This window comes from Pseudovirgaria hyperparasitica, assembly GCF_010093815.1.
Source record: "Pseudovirgaria hyperparasitica strain CBS 121739 unplaced genomic scaffold EJ05scaffold_7, whole genome shotgun sequence".
NCBI classification, from domain to species: Eukaryota; Fungi; Ascomycota; class Dothideomycetes; order Acrospermales; family Acrospermaceae; genus Pseudovirgaria; species Pseudovirgaria hyperparasitica.
The window spans coordinates 1,350,123-1,368,286 of NW_022985555.1; the positions used below are offsets into that span (position 1 = coordinate 1,350,123).

The following is an 18,164-nucleotide window of genomic DNA, read 5'->3' on the forward strand; positions in this document are numbered from 1 at the left end:
AGGATATGAGCTACAGGATATGAGCTACAGGATATGAGCTACAAGGCCCGAGCCACAGGATATGAGCTACAAGGCCCGAGCCACAGGATATGAACTATGGATCATGCTGCAAGTAATATTTATATATGCATTCCTTTCAATGTAATGTGGAAGTCCACATTAGAGCTAAGGAGAAGCGCTGATGAAACTATGTTGTGTATTACAAGACTTACCCCCTTTACCACTGGCGGTATTGGGGATTACATCTAGCCTTTTGAGTATGGAGTTGCGTTTGATTGGTATAGTGGCTGCCTGGGTATGTAGGTTCTTGCTAGTGTTTGTGGGAGTAGATTCTGGCTAGGAGAGGGAGAGGCTGGAAATCAGGTTATCCTGGTGATTGGTTATAGCTTAATTTTGAGGGGTAGGTTTATAGGGTGTATTGGATATGGAGAAGGTTGGGAGCTGTATGTTGCTATAGGCTTTGAGGGTAGTTCTTGTGGTGGTTGAATTTGTCGTTGGAGGCAGTGTACGGGATGTCGGTCTTGGAGGATACATGTCGTATTCCCTCTGCTAAATCTTGGGGTACAGGTATGATGTGCCTGGTGCTATGCTGATATAGTATCTGGCACAAGCCCCGCTTGGTTGATGATGAGTTGAGTTTAGATGGAGCATTAGGGCTTTTCATGAGATCTATTACAGGATTTAGGATAGCCAATACGGCAAGCTGGTGGCTGGGCAGTTCTTATGGTGTTTTAACCAAGACCTTATACGACTTCACGACTCACCATACATGACGTGTTCTGTGCCTTGTTTCGTTTGCTACATTAAACGAAAGCGGGCTATGGACGAATTTGAATTGCAATGTCCGATGATGTCATGTATGGGAAAGAACCTGATATATATATATATCTTCATATAGGTGACACACGTAATGCATGTTAAGTAAAAGAAAATTTAATTATAGTTGATGACAGCCAACTGTGCTGTGGATTTTGGTAGGCACTGAGTACTTCATATTATTTGACTCCATCGCTGTGTGCTAGATATGATAAAGACGCAAAGTAGCGCACATATTGATGATCCACTGTCGTATAACATGGCAAACTTCCTGTTATTCTCTCAGGCGGTATACTCATTTGAGTCTATTCAGAACATCTGCTTAAGGGTGCTTGACGGCTAATCAGGGATATCAATCGCCGACTTTGAAAGTACAGACCTGCTATTGCATTTACATGAGCACTTCTGTACCCTCTGTCTTTTTCCCTCTAAAAGAGGGAGAGCTTGTGACGAAATTGCCAGCAACGAAGTATGAAGCATAAACCCTAATAGTACGTCGCGGCGAATGGAGCCATTTCTTTGTGATTGGCGATGTACGATATCAAATGCTTCGTGTAAAAACGTGTGGTTCGATGGATGTGAGATCGATCCGTGATGAACTGTTGGATGGATGGGGTGGAGGTCTGTGTTTACGAATGACGACTGGTTTGATGTGAATCGGATGTAGTAGGTGAGTTGGATAGTGTTGCACAGCTGAAACCATCGAACAAGAGAACTTCAGTCGATGCGATTGTAGTGGTCCTACCTGACTTTCTTGCTTCGCTTTCTTCTCATGTCGAAACCCGTTCATCAATCAGGTTCGACAGCTTCCTAGCCAGCTGGATGTTCTCTAACTCTTTGCGGCGCGAAGTAGACCGAGAGATACCGATCTCCCGAAGTCTAGTGGGTTAGAATGATATCTAGCATACCTTACAGGCGTTTTTTAAAACGCCACTTTCAGTCTGTCGAGAGGCCGCGTAGCAGTAGCGCTAACTAGCACCAGCTACAGCAGAAGAGGAAGGCCGAATAGACTGGCCCACAGGACAAAAACTGATAGCCACAGTCGTTGACAACTGCATTATGACGTGCACGAGTGAGACAAAGGACGAGGCGAGGGATGTAATTAGGATCGGACTTCTAGCGATGAGCACCATGATGGTAAAGTGGTAAACATAAAGGAGCGCGCAAGCCCATGAAATAATTATGCTCAAGAACAAAAGACTATTAGCGGATTCCTCGCCGAGCACGTGCCTTACCTTGCGACTACGTGCACGTGACGACTCGCTCCATGCAGAACATCCCTAGCGTTCGGCTCAAAGGCAACATGGCATCGGAAACCGGCTGATTCGACAAATATGGTATCCCCTGCCACTCCGCCCAGGGATGGCACTATGATTGGTCATATAACCGATCGCAGAGAATTCTAGGGTGAATTCGCGACCTGACAAAACAACGTGGTAGTGGTTTCAGACCGCGCTGTTCCAAGCCCGCCGCCGCCTCCTCAGCATTTTGCGCCTATCGCGACGCTGCAACTATGCCGAGGGTCACGCAAGCTGACCCTTGGTTGCCCCAAAGTCACTCCCGTGTGGCCGGGCAAGCAGAGGCAGGCAGTGGCCACCCCAGAATCGCCTTCATTTCGCTCATCGCTCGTCCCTCATTTCCCACTTCTCTTACTCTTTCTTCTCTCATCCATCTCCGAATCATATACCCCGTTCCTGGTCCTGTTGGTTGAAGAACGTTTTCGTGTTGGGAAGGTTGCGCCGTGTCGGGAAGGAGATTCTCAGTAAGTCCTCGGCCCAATTCACTTTGCGCGGATATGTCGACCATTGCTCACGCTTAATTCTACGTGCGCCGTGGAGGGGTCGCACGCCTTTCACTTCGGACTGGATCGCTAACACTGTTATATTACAGGTGAAAAGAGCTTGTTCAATAGGTACGATCGATCCTCATGTCTCACTTTCGTGAACACCAATAGCTTGCGACAACAGTCTGACCGCCTGGTTACTGTACCATCTCTACACCTACCCTCAATCTCCCTCGCTCTGCCACAAATCCGTCATATCACGACCATCTATCCGGCAATCGATACTACAGTACTCATACTAACATCACTGGCGTCGCTCAGCTGCACGAAGAAGTAAACAGAATGTCTTCACTTTCTAGAAGGGCTTGCTACAAGTGTGGCAATGTCGGCCACTACGCCGAGGTATGCTCCTCGTCTGAGCGCCTCTGTTACAATTGCAAACAGCCTGGCCACGAAAGCAGCAGCTGCCCTCACCCACGCACGACTGAGAGTAAGGCTTTTTACGTTCACTGGACAGAGAGAAATGGCTGACGAAGCTGCAGCGAAGCAGTGTTATCACTGCCAGGGTCTTGGCCACGTTCAAGCCGACTGCCCTACCCTCCGCTTAAGCGGTGCCGGCACTTCCGGACGCTGTTATGCCTGCGGTCAGCCCGGTCACCTTGCTCGCTCCTGCCCTAATGCTGGTGGTGTTCCGGCTGGGCGCGGCGCTGGAGGTTTTGGAGGTTTCCGTGGGGGTTATGGCGGTGGAGCCCGCACTGCTACCTGCTACAAGTGTGGTGGACCAAATCACTACGCCCGAGATTGCCAGGCTCAAGCCGTCAAGTGTTATGGCTGTGGCAAGCTTGGCCATATTAGTCGCGAATGCACTGCCCCTAATGGAGGACCATTGAGCACCGCAGGAAAGACGTGTTACCGCTGTGGAGGCCCCGGCCATATTGCACGGGAGTGTCCTCAAGCCGAAGTCGACGTGAACGGAGACGGTCTACCACCCGTCATTCCTCAAGCTGCAGTACAACAGCCTGCTCCGGCCATCGCCTAGACGCCATGCCCAAGGAATTTAAAAGTCTTTGTACACTGATTGGAATTGTATGCATTGATATTGATCATTCTTACACTCTTTAAGTTACGAACATATTCTATTTCACATGCCTGCCTTTTCATTCCTATCTCATGGCACCCGGCATACGAAGGACGAAACCCGGAATAATTTCTTTATGTGATCCCGATACCCATGATTTTATATCAACATCTTTTTACACCTCACTCTCGGAAGCGAAGCGGCCGAGTCAATCGGCGCGACTATGAGCTTTCATGTCCACTTGTTGGATATGAGAACCAGAACGGAAGCACGGCGGTCGATGAACAAGACGGAGAGGCGGAACCTTGGCGAGCGTATGCAAGGGCATGATGAAAGTAGAAGCATTGTGGAAGGCGGGACTAGATGGGCGGAAGCGAGTGTCGGATGCAGTGAGGCAGAATAAATGGGCAGACTCTTTGGCAATAGCCGATAACATTACTGGAACAAGTGGTTTGATCATCGTGATCACTGGTAGTTCAAAAAGAAGTCTGTTTTGATTTAACAAGATCAACATCCTTGTGTAGTTCGCGTGTGTGGTTAACTTGGATGTGCATGTAGTCGAGTATCAACACTGAGGACGAGACTTATGCGTTCGCCTCTAGCAACGATGTCTCTCTATTTTAGTCAAGTCTAGCAAAAGCTTCACAGATGTCGTAGGTAAATGGAAGGAGCGATCCGACGCTCGTCCGGTCACCTCAATTTTGGCAGGAAGTGTCAGCCCGTTGGAAATCGCAATTCATGAACTGCTTCTCCAACTCTCCCGTCTCATCTGATCGTACTCAATGCTGACTCAAACGCTATTGCACTCTTGACTCGCCGTTCTTTCCATGTACCGTGCCCTTGCGTGCCCTCTCTTTCTCAGCAATTACATAGTCCTATGCCATCATGCCTGGCTCAACTGCCTCAGACGACTTCGACGATGTGAGCGTCACCCACGGATCCTTCACTGACAGGTAGTCTCATAGACTGAAAGATCATTGATAAGTATTTTAGGAAGGTTTCATTGTGGACATTGATGCTATCCAAGCTCACGGTAAGTCTGCTTAATAGGAGCTTGTGCAGTTCAAGTAGCTAGCTCAATCCCACTTTGCTCATCTCACTTGAATCTTATTTTCAGTGACGTGTTTTCACACACTGTTCCTAACTAGGCATTATTTCTAGGCATCGGAGCAGTAGATATCTCCAAGCTTAAGAGCAATGGATACTATACCATCGCCGTACGTAAACTTGTCCTTACACAGGTGATCTGAACTGACGTTCCACTTAGTCTGTTCATGCAGCGACACGTAGAACCCTGCTCAGGATCAAAGGTTTTAGCGAGATCAAAGTTGAGAAGGTCAAAGAAGCTATCCAGAAATGCCAGGTAGTCAATATCTGCTTCTGGAGGTCGCCAGTGGGTCCTGACGACACAGTGACTGACGTATATCAGCCATCGACGTCCGGCTTCATGACTGCACAGGAGCTCGGGCAACAACGCCGTCGGGTTGTCAAGATTTCTACCGGTAGTAAACAGTGGGATGCTATACTGAATGGGTCCAGTCAAGCTTTCATCTTGAACGTGTCGTCACTGACACGAGGCAGCGGCTTCCAGAGCATGAGCATTAGCGAAGTCTTTGGAGAGTTCCGTACGTATGCACGATCTGGACAAGTGTCTTACTGATGTAGTCAAGGTTGTGGAAAGACTCAGCTATCGCACACTATGTCTGTCATCGCTCAAGTGCGTATGTTTGCCTCCGTGCAAGATATGCTCTGACCATCTGCAGTTGCCAAAGGAACTAGGTGGAGCTGAAGGCAAAGTCGCATATATTGGTAAGCTTATATACACCTTGCTTCATGTAGAATAGCACTAAAGGAGCGTTGTGATAGATACCGAAGGCACCTTCCGTCCAGAGCGGTTTGTATGGCCATACGACCATGAACGACATCGTCCTGACAATCGTACAACAGTATTGCTCAGATTGCGGAAAGGTTCGGAGGCAAGCTTTATCACCCTTATTGGATACCTTCCAATGACTGACTTACTCAGTGGACCCCGAGCAGGCACAGGAGAACATAACATATGCAAGAGCTCAAAACAGCGAGGCAAGTCCAACACTGTTGGGCCTAAACTAAGTTGACGTGTCTAGCATCAACACGAATTGCTCAACATACTTTCGTCAAGTTTCGCAACGAACGAATACCGACTTCTCATTATCGACAGCATCATGGCTCTTTTCCGTGTTGATTACCATGGGAGAGGTGAATTGAATGAGCGTCAGCAGAAGCTAAATCAATTTCTAAGCAAGTTGACACATATGGCTGAAGAGTTCAACGTTTGCGTTCTCATGGTAAGCACCGCCGGCTAACATTGATTATCCAACATATGGCTAAAGGTCCTTATCAGACAAATCAAGTCCAATCCGATCCTGGTGCTTCGGCCCTCTTCGCTGGTGCTGATGGTCGTAAGCCAGTGGGCGGACATATACTAGCTCACGCCTCGACGACTCGCATCCTATTGCGCAAAGGTCGTGGTGAGGAACGCGTAGCGAAAATACAAGACTCTCCTGGTACGTCTTGATTTGAAATAAACCTCAGGTCATGGGCTGACCGATCATCCGTCACAGACTGCCCAGAACGGGAGGCTACGTATATCATCACGAATGGAGGCATCAATGATCCCGAGAAGGTGTAAAGCTTCATGTGAGGCTGATTGATACATATGATCGTGTTTGTACCAGCTGACTATTTAGCAGATCCATACCGTTCGACACGTCAATTCGGATACCGTTGATTCATCTTCAGCCCAATCGTCAATCAAACATTATCCCTCCACAGGGACATTATAAGATCTATGCTGTCATCTCCAACCTAATCCGTCAAAATACCGCACACTACGCTTTCCGTATGTACCTGACCCTAACGCATACCATTTACTTCTTCGGGTAAATGTACGTCGTCTACGCTCGGCAAGTCTTTCGACATGGTGTATATCATCTCTGTATTTAGCAATCTTACATGCGAGTTCGCACCGGAGTTCGTGGGGTCGCGGCCGTTGTTAACGTTTAATGGTTGTTAGTGTGCCTAACTGCGCGAACATGTGAGTTGTGCCGCGGCTCGTTGACGCAACGTCACTTAACCAAGAAAGTATCTGCAGGGCACTAAAGCGATCGACCTGCAACGCGAAGATCTGAAGAGTATGTAATTTTGAAAGCTCGATTCAGTATGATATAATATACAGTGACAGCGGTTGGGAAAGTCTAGTGCCAACGTAGGCTAAACGAGCTGTTAGCTCTGTGAAGGTGATTAAGACTGCAGGATACATGACTGCGCAGAGTCAGTAAAAAAACGTTAGAGAATGATGCAATAAGTAGACGTACCGTAACCTCTGAACTCCTACTGTAAATCTCGAACAGCAAAAAACCTCCCACATCATGAGTTCAAAGAGGCCATACCGAGAACAAGAACAGCCAGCTAACCAGCAGCTGCATTTTACTTCCTCGTTGCATCACATTACACCACATCACATTCCATTATATCCGAGTTAATAGCTTTTACTCAACTTTCCCTTCAGCAGCCTGATCCTCCGCCTCCATCTCGGCCCTCAACACATCCTGCTCCTCACACCTCCGCATTCCCTCCTTCACCTTCTCGTCTAACTCCCACTTACTCACATCAACTCCCATGCGCTTCGCATTAGCTAGCATCTGATAGCGATAATTGATCTGGTCGCGCATATACTTGATAGTACGCTCGAGCACTAGGGCCTCGCTGCGGCCCATGCCCTCGGTACCCGGGACCAGGGCGGCAAGTTTGTCGTATTCCTTGCGGATTGCTTCGCGGCGCTTTTGCTCTGAGGCAATGTGGTTGGCCTTTTTCTGGAGCGTTGTCAGGCGTGGGCGTGGGGGTTGGGGTTGGGGCATTTTTGCGATGTTGGTGGAGGTTTATTGGTTTATTAGATGGGATGATAATCATTGATTCCTTGATGCCTGTGTTAGGTTTGAAATTTGCGGGTTTGCGATGATTGAATTGAGAAATGGGAATCGCGGATTGGGAGTGTCGGGCGTGTGTATACCGTCGGGGTGTTTTCGGTTGGGCTCCCGTTAAAAGGTAGACTGTGCCTCGGTCAAGCGCTGCCGTGTGCTTGTTTCAGGTCGATGGTGGGTGAATTATTGAAGTTGGCTTAGGTGAGCTTGAGGATATTGATGGTCGGTAAGGACAGGAGGCGTAACGAAAGCTTTGTAAAGTGACGAGTAGGTGGTGAGTCCAGATGTTGTGATATTTCCCGATTAGGTAACTACGTGCGTCAGAGTGATTCGGCCCGATCAACTCGATGCCGTTTTGGGGTGTATGTCGTTAACTCAATCTGGATTGATGGATCTTCTTCATGAACTTGGGATTGCGACGGACGAGGGTCTTGATGAACGCGCTGAAGCTGTTGTGTACAAGATATGCAATGGGTTCGTTCGTTGTTCAGCGATGATAGCGATGGACGGTAAACAGACACCAGCACACCCTGTGAGGCTAGCCCATACAACCAGGAAACGGTAGATGGCCTGGATAGAACTCGACGAGATGAAGTTGCAAAGAGCGATCTTGCTGACCGAGTTTGCGAAGCGGGGCTGGCCGGAGCTATAAGCAGTGCCTAGCTAGCTGTCTCAACCATGGTACGAAGGGGAGGCATGGACGAGGGGAAACACGTAACAAACTGTAAATGTATGAATGCTCTTTCAGTCGTTGGTACAGGGCGCGTGTTAAGTAAAACAGACCCGCCAAACGTGATCCTGGACATGGGCATGTCGCTGCCGGCATGTGATTCAGCCGAGAGCGAGGTACCGCCTGTCAACCACGGGCGGTGAGCCAGACGTCACAAAAGCTTCTGATCGAGCCTGTGTACCGCATCTGAAGTATTTCATCCATTGTCTACTGACCAGGGTCAAATTGTGAAGATGCATGAGTTGTCTCCGGACGCGTCTCCGAAGAGCGGAGAATGACGAAGTTTTTGTCCCCATGAGTTTTGGCCCGAACGTCGATGAGCGCCTCCCGCAACTTGAGCGTTCCCACTTAAGCCCAAAATAGAAGTGGACGGCCGGGGCAGTGACGATGATGCCAAGTCCCACCTCCGAGCCTGCTCGCACTGACACTGATGACCTGGACATTAGTGTTTTATCGCTGTTGTTATTGTTGTTGTCGTGTGAATAGCTTCATGTCTTGCAGCACATTGTCCGTGTCCTCGTCACTGACACCAATCTGCTGAAGTGACCACCCTCCACTCACTCAAAACATCCTATTTCCAGCTCTCTGACGCCCTAATAAGGTCCGCGCTCGTAAACCGTAAACCTGCAAGCGCCCCTTGCCCCACATCTACTTTCCGGACACAGCACATAACACTGCATTCTCATCAACATTGGGAGATCGTGTCGTCGAATGCTGCGCGCAAAGATTTTTCTATACTCGCCGCCCACAGGTTTCGCACACGCATTCTAGGCTATGTCGAGCGGCTCGAGAAGTGGCCGCCCTACGATCCGTCAAGTCGAGAGCGTTCGCAACGATGATGCTCCACCCCAGCCTCACCGCACCAGCTCCTACACCAGCCGCAAACGTGTCGTCGAAAAGAACGATGCGTACCTCTACGCTCTGCGCGTTGCATACCTGACTTATCTCCTTAAGCCGCGTCAGAAACGGATCCAACATGTCGCGCAACCGAAGGCCGCTCAGCGTTCATCGACTTCAGTCACGGATCTGGTCAAGGATATATCCCTGATAAAGGACAGCAAAAGCACGAAATTCCCGCACAAGTTTATGGGCGAGTTGGACAAGCGGATAGAAGGTGTTCTGATCGGAAAAGAGAAGATGCCGGAATATGCAGATGCCTCGGTGAAGAGAACATTTGCGGTGTTTTTGAACGAGTTCAAAAAGCCACAGTTCCGAAAGTCTATGGATAAAGATCGACGTGTTGAAGATCTGCTGCTAATTTTCTTCTCGAGCGCCACGAAAGAGCTACAAAAAGGGAAAGAGCCCGGAGACGATCAGTGGAAGCTTATGGTGGACCGTCATGTTGCGCTATTCATAAGGCTTGTCAGCTCGACGTTAAAGCATAATGATTGGACAAGAGAGCGACCAGAACTAACGAGCAGACTCGCGAATATGGAGAAGAAACTTCTTATGCACGATCAAGATCTGTCCTCGCAAGGAACAGGACCATCCACAATCGAGGTCGAGGTGCCACGGTCGTACCAGATCAAGGACATGGATATGGTGCGAAGAGTTGCGAATGTATTCGATATTCCGCCCTCGCAAGTACAGGCTGATATCGACAATCACAAAACGCTATGGACAGAAAAGGCGGCCTTACAGGACTTGAAATTGTACCAGACGAATTTGAGCCTTCACAGCAAGAAGACGCTGAACTCTGACGATTTTGATCTGGAAGACGCCTACCAAGTATGGAAGAAAGCTGAAATACCGGATATCTCACAGATGATGCTCGCACTCATGCAATCTGATCCTACCTTAGCGAAGAGCACGCCAGGCGGAACTGTGTCTCAAATTAAACCGTCAGGAGTATCCGGCGATCCCAACTGGTCAGACGCTTCCCGGAAGATGTCTGATAACACAGATGCTTCCTATGTGTTCGACCAGCCTGTCGATATGAGCGCTCTCAATCTACAAGAGAATGGAGATGGCAATGACGAAGGTGCATATACATTCATCCCCCCCGACCCACGAGCATATTACCGAGTCTGTGTCAGGGAGGCACTGACATATGATCTTTTGAATGCGGACTCTGAAGCCGATGGTGAAACGATGAAACTGCTTTCTAAGGAGTCCGCGGAGCTGTTGAATGAGATCGCCGTCCGGTGGAGAATACCACATTTCTCCAGAATAGTGCTATTCCTCGACGTTGTGAAAGACAAATACATCAGTCACGAATGCAGGGCTGACACCTTAGACGTGGCCTTCAATTATGTGAAGGAGCCCCCTGTCGAGAATAAGAAAAACAATCGGTCAAGTCAGATCGTATCGTCCGCTTTTTTCGATCGGAACAGATGGACTGTGACGGATTTCGCACTCATGCGACGGATTCTCTCAAGCATCTACGATAATCTATTGAGGGACCTTTTCGAAGAAATGTTGAAGTCCTTCGACAAAACTGCCTCTGTTGAACTGGGACAGATTCTTTATGTGATAGACAATCACATTTACGAAGATTCCCTATTCCACAAGGCAAAAGATGATATGGAAGGGTTCTCTAGGCAGCTGCACGAGGCTATACGTGGTCGAGCTGCTGAGACGTATAGCGAGCTTTTATCGAAAGCGATCCCTAACAGCAAAGATGAGTGGGAGTTCTATCATGTCATCGAGCTCGGCAAAGCTGTTGTCAAACTGCTACAGAAAATTCTGAAGCGTTGGAGAAGACGGAGAGTGATTATGGGCGTAGATCCAGCTCAAATCCTAGTAGAAGAAATGCTACCGTCATTTGCAGGCGACGCGCGAGACCTTGTTGCTCGCATAATGGAAGTAGCACAGCAGAACGGCAAGGAGGTTCATATACAAGATGGCTTTGATCTATACAAAGAGTTGGTTGAGGTGCGCAGAGTTCATGCGGAAGTTCTGCCAGGTCGGCAATTTGATTTTCACATTGAAGGTATACTGCAAGATTTTGTCTGGCGGTGGATTGACAATACGGATGGCCAGCTTGTAGGCTGGGTGGAGAATGCTGTCAAAAACGACAACTTCCAGATACAGTCAAATGACCCCGACAACACGCCAGCCGACGAGCGACACAGCGTATCAGCCGTCGATATCTACAGATCTTTCAATGCAAGTATCCAACAGATTATCAATCTCAATTGGGATGATGATCTGCAGTACGCAAAGTTTATGACAGCAGTGTCTAAATCAATAGGTAATGGCGTGCATAGGTATTGCGAAATGCTGGAGCAGATGTTTGGGAGAGAGATGGACCGTTTGACACCAGAACAAGAAGCGGCAGCAACACAAACGCGGCAAGAAAAGTGGCTGCAACTGGCCAAAGACACCTGGGCACAAAAGGAGAAGATTGAGCCCTTCCATTTCTTTCCAGAGGTAAGCTTGCTGCTCATTTCTGCAATCTATGACTGACGTGCTTCCAGTCTTTGGTCAAGCTGAACAACATTGAATATGCGACTCTTCAACTAGACAGGCTTGAACACGAAGTCAATGTCGACGCATGTGCCAGTGTCATACAGAAATTCGCACCACCTGTGCAGCAGAGAATGCCACAGTCGAATAAGTACGTATTCACTATCAAGATCATCGAAGCCGAAGATCTCAAGGCTTGCGACATGAACGGACTCAGCGACCCGTACGTGGTACTAGGAGACGAATACCAGAAGCGCCTAGCGAAGACTCGCATTATGTACGGCAATCTAAATCCTAGATGGGACGAGACAATTGACATTACGACGACTGGACCTCTCAACCTCATAGCAACGATTTGGGATTGGGATACGATGGGCGACCACGATTGTGTTGGTCGGACGTCGCTAAAGCTCGACCCTTCGCATTTCCGAGATTTCATGCCGCGGGAGTATTGGCTCGATCTGGACACTCAGGGGCGCTTGCTTCTACGTGTCAGTATGGAAGGCGAACGAGATGATATACAATTCTATTTTGGCAAAGCGTTCCGTACGTTGAAGCGTACAGAACGTGACATGACGCGAAAGATCACCGATAAGCTATCGCCTTATGTGAGCTACTGTCTGTCAAGAAGAGCCTTACGAGCGCTTCTGTCACGAGGTTTGACAATGTCCGGTGTGGCCAGTTACTTCCAACGAAACCGTCCTCAGTCAGTTGCTACCGGTCCTACCCATGCTGAGGTTGAGAGCGCACTCAAGCCCCTCTTCGACTACTTTGACGACAATTTCGGCATCATGAAAAATACACTTACAGACTCGGCCATGGTAATGGTGATGACTCGTCTCTGGAAGGAAGTCCTGGCCACTATCGAATCGCTCTTGGTCCCTCCACTATCCGATAAACTCTCCGTGCAAAGGCCTCTTTCGCAGCAAGAACTTGACATCGTCTACAAGTGGTTACAGGTAAGTGCAGCAAGCCTAACTCTCATACAGAGCAAGAAACTGATACCTCACAGTTCATCTTCGAGTTCTTCAACGCAGTTGATGAGGAGACAGGCATATCTCAAGGTGTTCCTGTTGATATTCTCAAATCGCCAAAATACCACGAGCTACAAACGCTCAACTTCTTCTACTTCGAATCCACGGCAAACCTTATTCGCACTTCTGAGGGCATGGCATCTGCCACCGCCGCTCGTCAACAAGCCGAGGCTGCACGGGCTGCACGGCTCTCCGCCCCTGCGCACCTTGGCCACAGTTTTGGAGGTGGTGTCGGTCTGATGGGCATGCCCACCCGGAAGCACAAGACGGTCATGCTAAGTAAGAATCTAGGGACCATGAGGAAGGCCAAGGAGGAGAAGCGGAAAGAGGCTCAAGCTGACCCGAATGACGACATGATCTTGCGCATTCTTCGAATGCGTCCCGAAGCGGAGCGCTACTTGAAGGATCGCAGCAGACAAAAAGAACGGTTGGCTGCTGCCGCCGCGGCAGAGATGATTGTGCGCCAAAGTTTGGTTCAGGGAAGTGGCAGGATCCGGGGGACGACATAGGGCATGAACCAGAGCGTGCTGCAACGAGAGTGGAAAACCACGTGCATATATATTTGTGTTGAGGGATTTCCTGTCTCAACGTCCTTTTGGGGACCATGCATTTGATGAGCAGCGCGTGGTGTTACGGAGAAATCATATATCGGCTTTTGTTTTGTCGACGGCATGGCTTGCGGGATCTGCGATTGGTGTTTCTTGCTATGGACCGTGTTGTGTATCTCATAATGATGAAGATGATGTGTAGTGTATACCTGGGTGAGGTATGATGAAGGCAGAAAGTGTGAATGAGCTAGACAGAGACCTAATGATACCATTTCCTTTCACTCCAATAACGGGTCCTGTATCTTGCCGTACAGCCGCCATTTGCACGTGCTTGAGATGCGGACTTGAGCACTTGAGTCCATCATACTCTGTGTACTTTCATACTCCTTCCATTCATCTAATTATTACAATACCCCTGTGCTAGCCATCGGGAGAGGCGTCCATGGATGAGTCCAATCTGCGACTCCGTCGATAGAATCATGAATGACTACATGTTCGACACGTCGAACTTACGTATCATGCGAAGTTTGTATAGATATAGATCTCATGCGGGATTAGGCTAGTTGTCATTGAGGAAAAGGCTTAAGAAGTATACTGTTTTACATGTTCAATATGATCTTTATGCTGTGCCCGGCGTCTACATGTTTGTTCGATATATTCATGCCTCAGCCTTGCCGTGTATTAGACTCTCTGTCGAAACATGTGAATCGATTTCGTGTGCCTTCCTATTGGCGTATGTTCTCTAGTCCTTTATGCAGTGAGTAGAAGCATAATCCACCTTGTTTCCAGTCTGGAATGACCATGCAAAAGTTCCTTTGCTCAGCACATCACGAATAGAGAGAAGTTTATTTTCTGCTGGGCAATTTACGGCCAGGGATACATTGCTAGGCATATTACACACAATACAGTTCGCCTGAGCATGTGACCTTCCTAGCACAATGCATAAATGCGCTATGATAAGACATATAACCTATACTACGGTAACTTTATATAGTGAAGGTAAGACTAGAAGAAATGGAGGTTGGCTCATCACAAGGTTTCAAGCTGAGTCAACAATTTTCTCATACTTTTGAGGGAATAACACGATGTTTAAACCAATTGCAAAGGATATTGAAACACCGACCAATGAGATGAGAGGTCACATTCGCTGTGCGTTCGATACCGCAGGGAACCATATATCCGAGCTGAATCATAAGGATAGAGCTAGCTTGTATGCAACGTTGTCCTGGCTAATAGGAGCAGCTGTCGCTAGCTCCAGAGGGTGACTATCTGCAGATCCCTGCAGCCCGATGCTGAATCTCTGATGTTAATTTATGCATGGGACAAGGGTTATCGGTGCTACTCCTTCCAGGTTCACACTATGATATATCTGTTCTCGTGATGTCTGTGCCGCAATCACCCGTGGTCTCTCCGAAGTGTTGGGTTAGAGGCATGCAAGGCTGAGGCACAGCATAACTTTGCTACAGGGCTAAGCTCACTAGAGATACTGATTGAGGGTAATGTTGGAAAGACATGAAGTATGTGAAATTGGGAATGGACGATTGCGAGTCCAACCACGTTATAACATAGGTAATTGGTCTAATTACACCACTGTAGCCTGCAATAGGTTGTCAATTGACGACCCACCCCAAGACCTGTTCCTCTCATCTCAAAGAGGAGCAATTCTCAGAATCTAAAAGGCGCACAGTCTGGTACATCAACAAAGGCGAAGCCATGAGGTATCTCGCAAGTAAACATGAAGACATTATAGGGCATCTTCTTCTTCAATGATACCAAGAAGGAAGTTTATCTTGACAACAGCTATCTAAACCGAGCAGATGCTCTTGTAGTTGGCGGAAATCCTCACCTAGATGTTGGAGAACTAGTGATAAAGGTAAAGATAAAAGTAAAGATAAGAGTAAACTTATTGTAGGGTGATATAAATATGGTATCCTATAGTGTACGATTGTTCTGCTTCTACTTTTCATGACGTGATGGATTTCGCACGTCATTCCTACTTGCTCAATCGCTTTGGGTACACTTCATAAGAGGTAAATACTGGGAACATTAGTACTTGGACTTATGGAAGTAGACTATAGTTATAAGACATCCCATCTGTTCCGGCTAAAGAAGACTTGTTTACATTTAAACAGCATAAGTCGAGTATAAACGGCGCTAAGAATCACTTCAGCGAAAGCTGAGTATGTAGGAAGAGCAGCCTGAGAGCTAGTCTAGGGCCCATCAAACGAAAGCTTGTCCTGTCGTGGAGTGTCCATATGTACTCAAATTCCGGGCTACTCCTATCCCCTATATCATTGTTTCTAGCCACAGCTGAATTCAGCCACTTAATTGACATTTACAGTGTCATTTGAAAGCATGCCACATGATATCTAGCGAATTCTAATAAAGTGGTGAAATGATCACGGCATGGATTTTGAACCATTGCCCAAATTGCTGCCTCAGGTGCTTTATCCGGTGCTTGTTCGCCGGGTGGGGGCGAGATTGACATCACTTAGCGAGCCTCCGATCTTGCGGCTTCACCAGACGTCCAGACGGCGATGAAAGTCCGGATCCTGTTCATATGAGTTACGGCCTAGATTGGCCGAACTTGACGATCTATGTTTCTTCGCGAATACAACAAGACAGCACAACGTCATGACAGGATCTGTAGAAAAGGGGGCCTATGGCCTAACATCGCGCTTGAAGAGCAAGAAATCTACCTACGTTGTTCAAAGATAGAATATTATGGTTGAACAGAATCTATCCCCGAAGCCTTCATTGGCGTCTTCTCGTAAACACTCATCTTCTTCACAAGAAGGAAATAATCCTGTTGAAAAGAGAGTAGACCAAGATCAAATCACCGGCGATATCGAAGCCACGGCATATATTCCTGATGAAAATGCATCAGAGACCGATTACCCAACAGGCATAAAGCTCATCTCAATTTCCGCTTCCCTCTGTCTCTGCACACTCCTCGTCGCCCTTGACGCTACGATCCTCGCAACAGCCATTCCTACTATAACCTCCCAGTTCAATAGTCTCAGTGACGTTGCCTGGTATAGCTCTCTGCACCTGCTTTATGATACTTCTCTGGAAGTTCTAACACCTACCAGGTACAACTCTGCACTCCTACTCACCACCTCCGCATTTCAGATCCCCTACGCGCGCGCCTACACGCTCCTCTCTACGAAATACACCTTCCTCTTCTCCGTCCTGGTCTTCGAGATTGGAAGCGCAGTATGTGGTGCCGCGCCGAACTCTACAGCTCTGATCATCGGACGAGCGGTGCAGGGCGTGGGTGGAGCAGGAATCTTCGCGGGGTGTTTCATCATCATCAGCCAGACGGTGCCCTTGAGGCGGAGAAGTATATTTGCTGGGCTATTGGGCGCGATGTTTGGGATTGCCAGTGTGGTGGGACCGTTGATCGGGGGCGCATTCACAACAGGGGTGAGCTGGAGGTGGTGTTTTTATAGTGAGTACGGAAGTGAGGTGTGGGAGAAGAGGCTAATCATATGCAAGTCAATCTCCCACTTGGCGCGATCGCATTTGCTGTTGTCTGGTTCATCCTACCGGCAGAACTTGGAAAGACTCCAGAGAGCTTCAAAGGAAAGAGGTGGTGGGAGGTGCTATATCGTTTTGATCCAATCGGGACGGTCCTGTTTCTTGGTTCCATCATCTCTCTGCAATTGGCGATACAATGGGGCGGGCTTTTGTACCCGTGGAGTGATGCTCGAGTCATTGCTACGTTAGTGGTATTCGGTGTTCTATTCATCATATGGGTCCTTGTGCAGTGGCGAGAAGGAGACAATGCGACTGTCCCGAAGGATGTGGTTACTCAGAGGAGCGTGGCCGGGGCAGTCCTTTACTCCATGATATCTGCAGGTGCTTTCACGATTGTGGTGTACTATATGCCAATCTGGTGAGTCTTCGGTGGGAGTGGCGAATGCTAAAAGGGGTATACTGATATGTCCTACAGGTTTCAGGCTATCAAGGGAGACGATGCAGTTGAATCTGGGATACATCAACTTCCCATCATTCTCAGCTTCGTTGTTTTTTCGATATCGGCTGGTGGACTTGTTGCTGCCGTCGGGTACTACGTGCCATTCCTCATTCTCGGCTCTATTTTAGCGTCGATCGGCGCCGGACTCCTCATGACACTGAAACCACATGCAGCAACTGGAGAATGGTACGTCGTGGATTGAACTCACAGCATAATCTCAGAACTAATGGATTTAGGATCGGATATCTCATCCTATTTGGGGCTGGCATCGGCATGTCAATGGAACAATGTAACGTCGCCATACAGACCGTCTTACCACAAGAGCGTATTCCTGCCGGCACGAGTCTCGCTGTCTTCGCTCGCTCCTTTGGAGGATCTCTAGGTGCAGCTATTGGTCAGAATGTGTTCGAGAAGAGACTCAACGAGAACCTTGCTAACGTACTGCCGAACCTTGACAAGTCTATTGTGAGTGGCAGCGGTGCGACTAACCTCATCGCGAATGTTCAAGCTATCTCAGGCGGAGATCAAGGTTTGGTCGGGCAAGTGTTGGAATTGTACAATAATGGCATTACGCAAGCGTTCCTGGCGGCGTTGATATTGGCTGCTATGTCACTGTTGCCGGCACTGCTCGTTGAGTGGAAGAATGTGAAGAAGGAGAAGAGAGCGCAGGACGATGCAAAAATGAAGAACAAGTCAAAAGTGGAGAGCGGGACAGAGGAAAAATAATTGCTAAGGAAAGCGATAGATCCTATATTCTGTTGTTTCTTTTGTACGCTGTATACCCGTAGAAGTAAGAAGAGTATACACTAGTGGCGGGAAGCTGTAA

At 48.2% G+C, this 18,164-nt stretch overlaps 3 protein-coding genes across 3 annotated transcripts; 2 read left to right on the forward strand and 1 right to left on the reverse strand.

Moving 5' to 3' along the window:
- Nucleotides 1–6,755: 6,755 nt before the first annotated feature.
- On the reverse strand, nucleotides 6,756–7,789 carry EJ05DRAFT_363350 (uncharacterized protein). The gene is made up of 2 exons (XM_033741089.1): nucleotides 7,034–7,789; nucleotides 6,756–6,980 (listed from the first exon to the last, which is right to left on the reverse strand). Exon 1 carries the CDS (start codon nucleotides 7,574–7,576, stop codon nucleotides 7,208–7,210), a length of 369 nt encoding a protein of 122 aa, XP_033601204.1. The 5' UTR covers nucleotides 7,577–7,789; the 3' UTR covers nucleotides 6,756–6,980; nucleotides 7,034–7,207.
- Nucleotides 7,790–8,811: 1,022 nt separating this feature from the next.
- On the forward strand, nucleotides 8,812–13,644 carry EJ05DRAFT_476070 (uncharacterized protein). The gene is made up of 3 exons (XM_033743947.1): nucleotides 8,812–11,741; nucleotides 11,789–12,736; nucleotides 12,790–13,644. The coding sequence occupies exons 1-3, from the start codon at nucleotides 9,144–9,146 to the stop codon at nucleotides 13,318–13,320; spliced, it is 4,077 nt and encodes a 1,358-aa protein (XP_033601205.1). The 5' UTR covers nucleotides 8,812–9,143; the 3' UTR covers nucleotides 13,321–13,644.
- Nucleotides 13,645–15,887: 2,243 nt separating this feature from the next.
- On the forward strand, nucleotides 15,888–18,138 carry EJ05DRAFT_510645 (putative efflux pump antibiotic resistance protein). Its single transcript, XM_033748191.1, has 5 exons — nucleotides 15,888–16,394; nucleotides 16,452–16,810; nucleotides 16,858–17,257; nucleotides 17,315–17,524; nucleotides 17,575–18,138. Exons 1-5 carry the CDS (start codon nucleotides 16,084–16,086, stop codon nucleotides 18,062–18,064), a joined length of 1,770 nt encoding a protein of 589 aa, XP_033601206.1. The 5' UTR covers nucleotides 15,888–16,083; the 3' UTR covers nucleotides 18,065–18,138.
- Nucleotides 18,139–18,164: the final 26 nt, after the last annotated feature.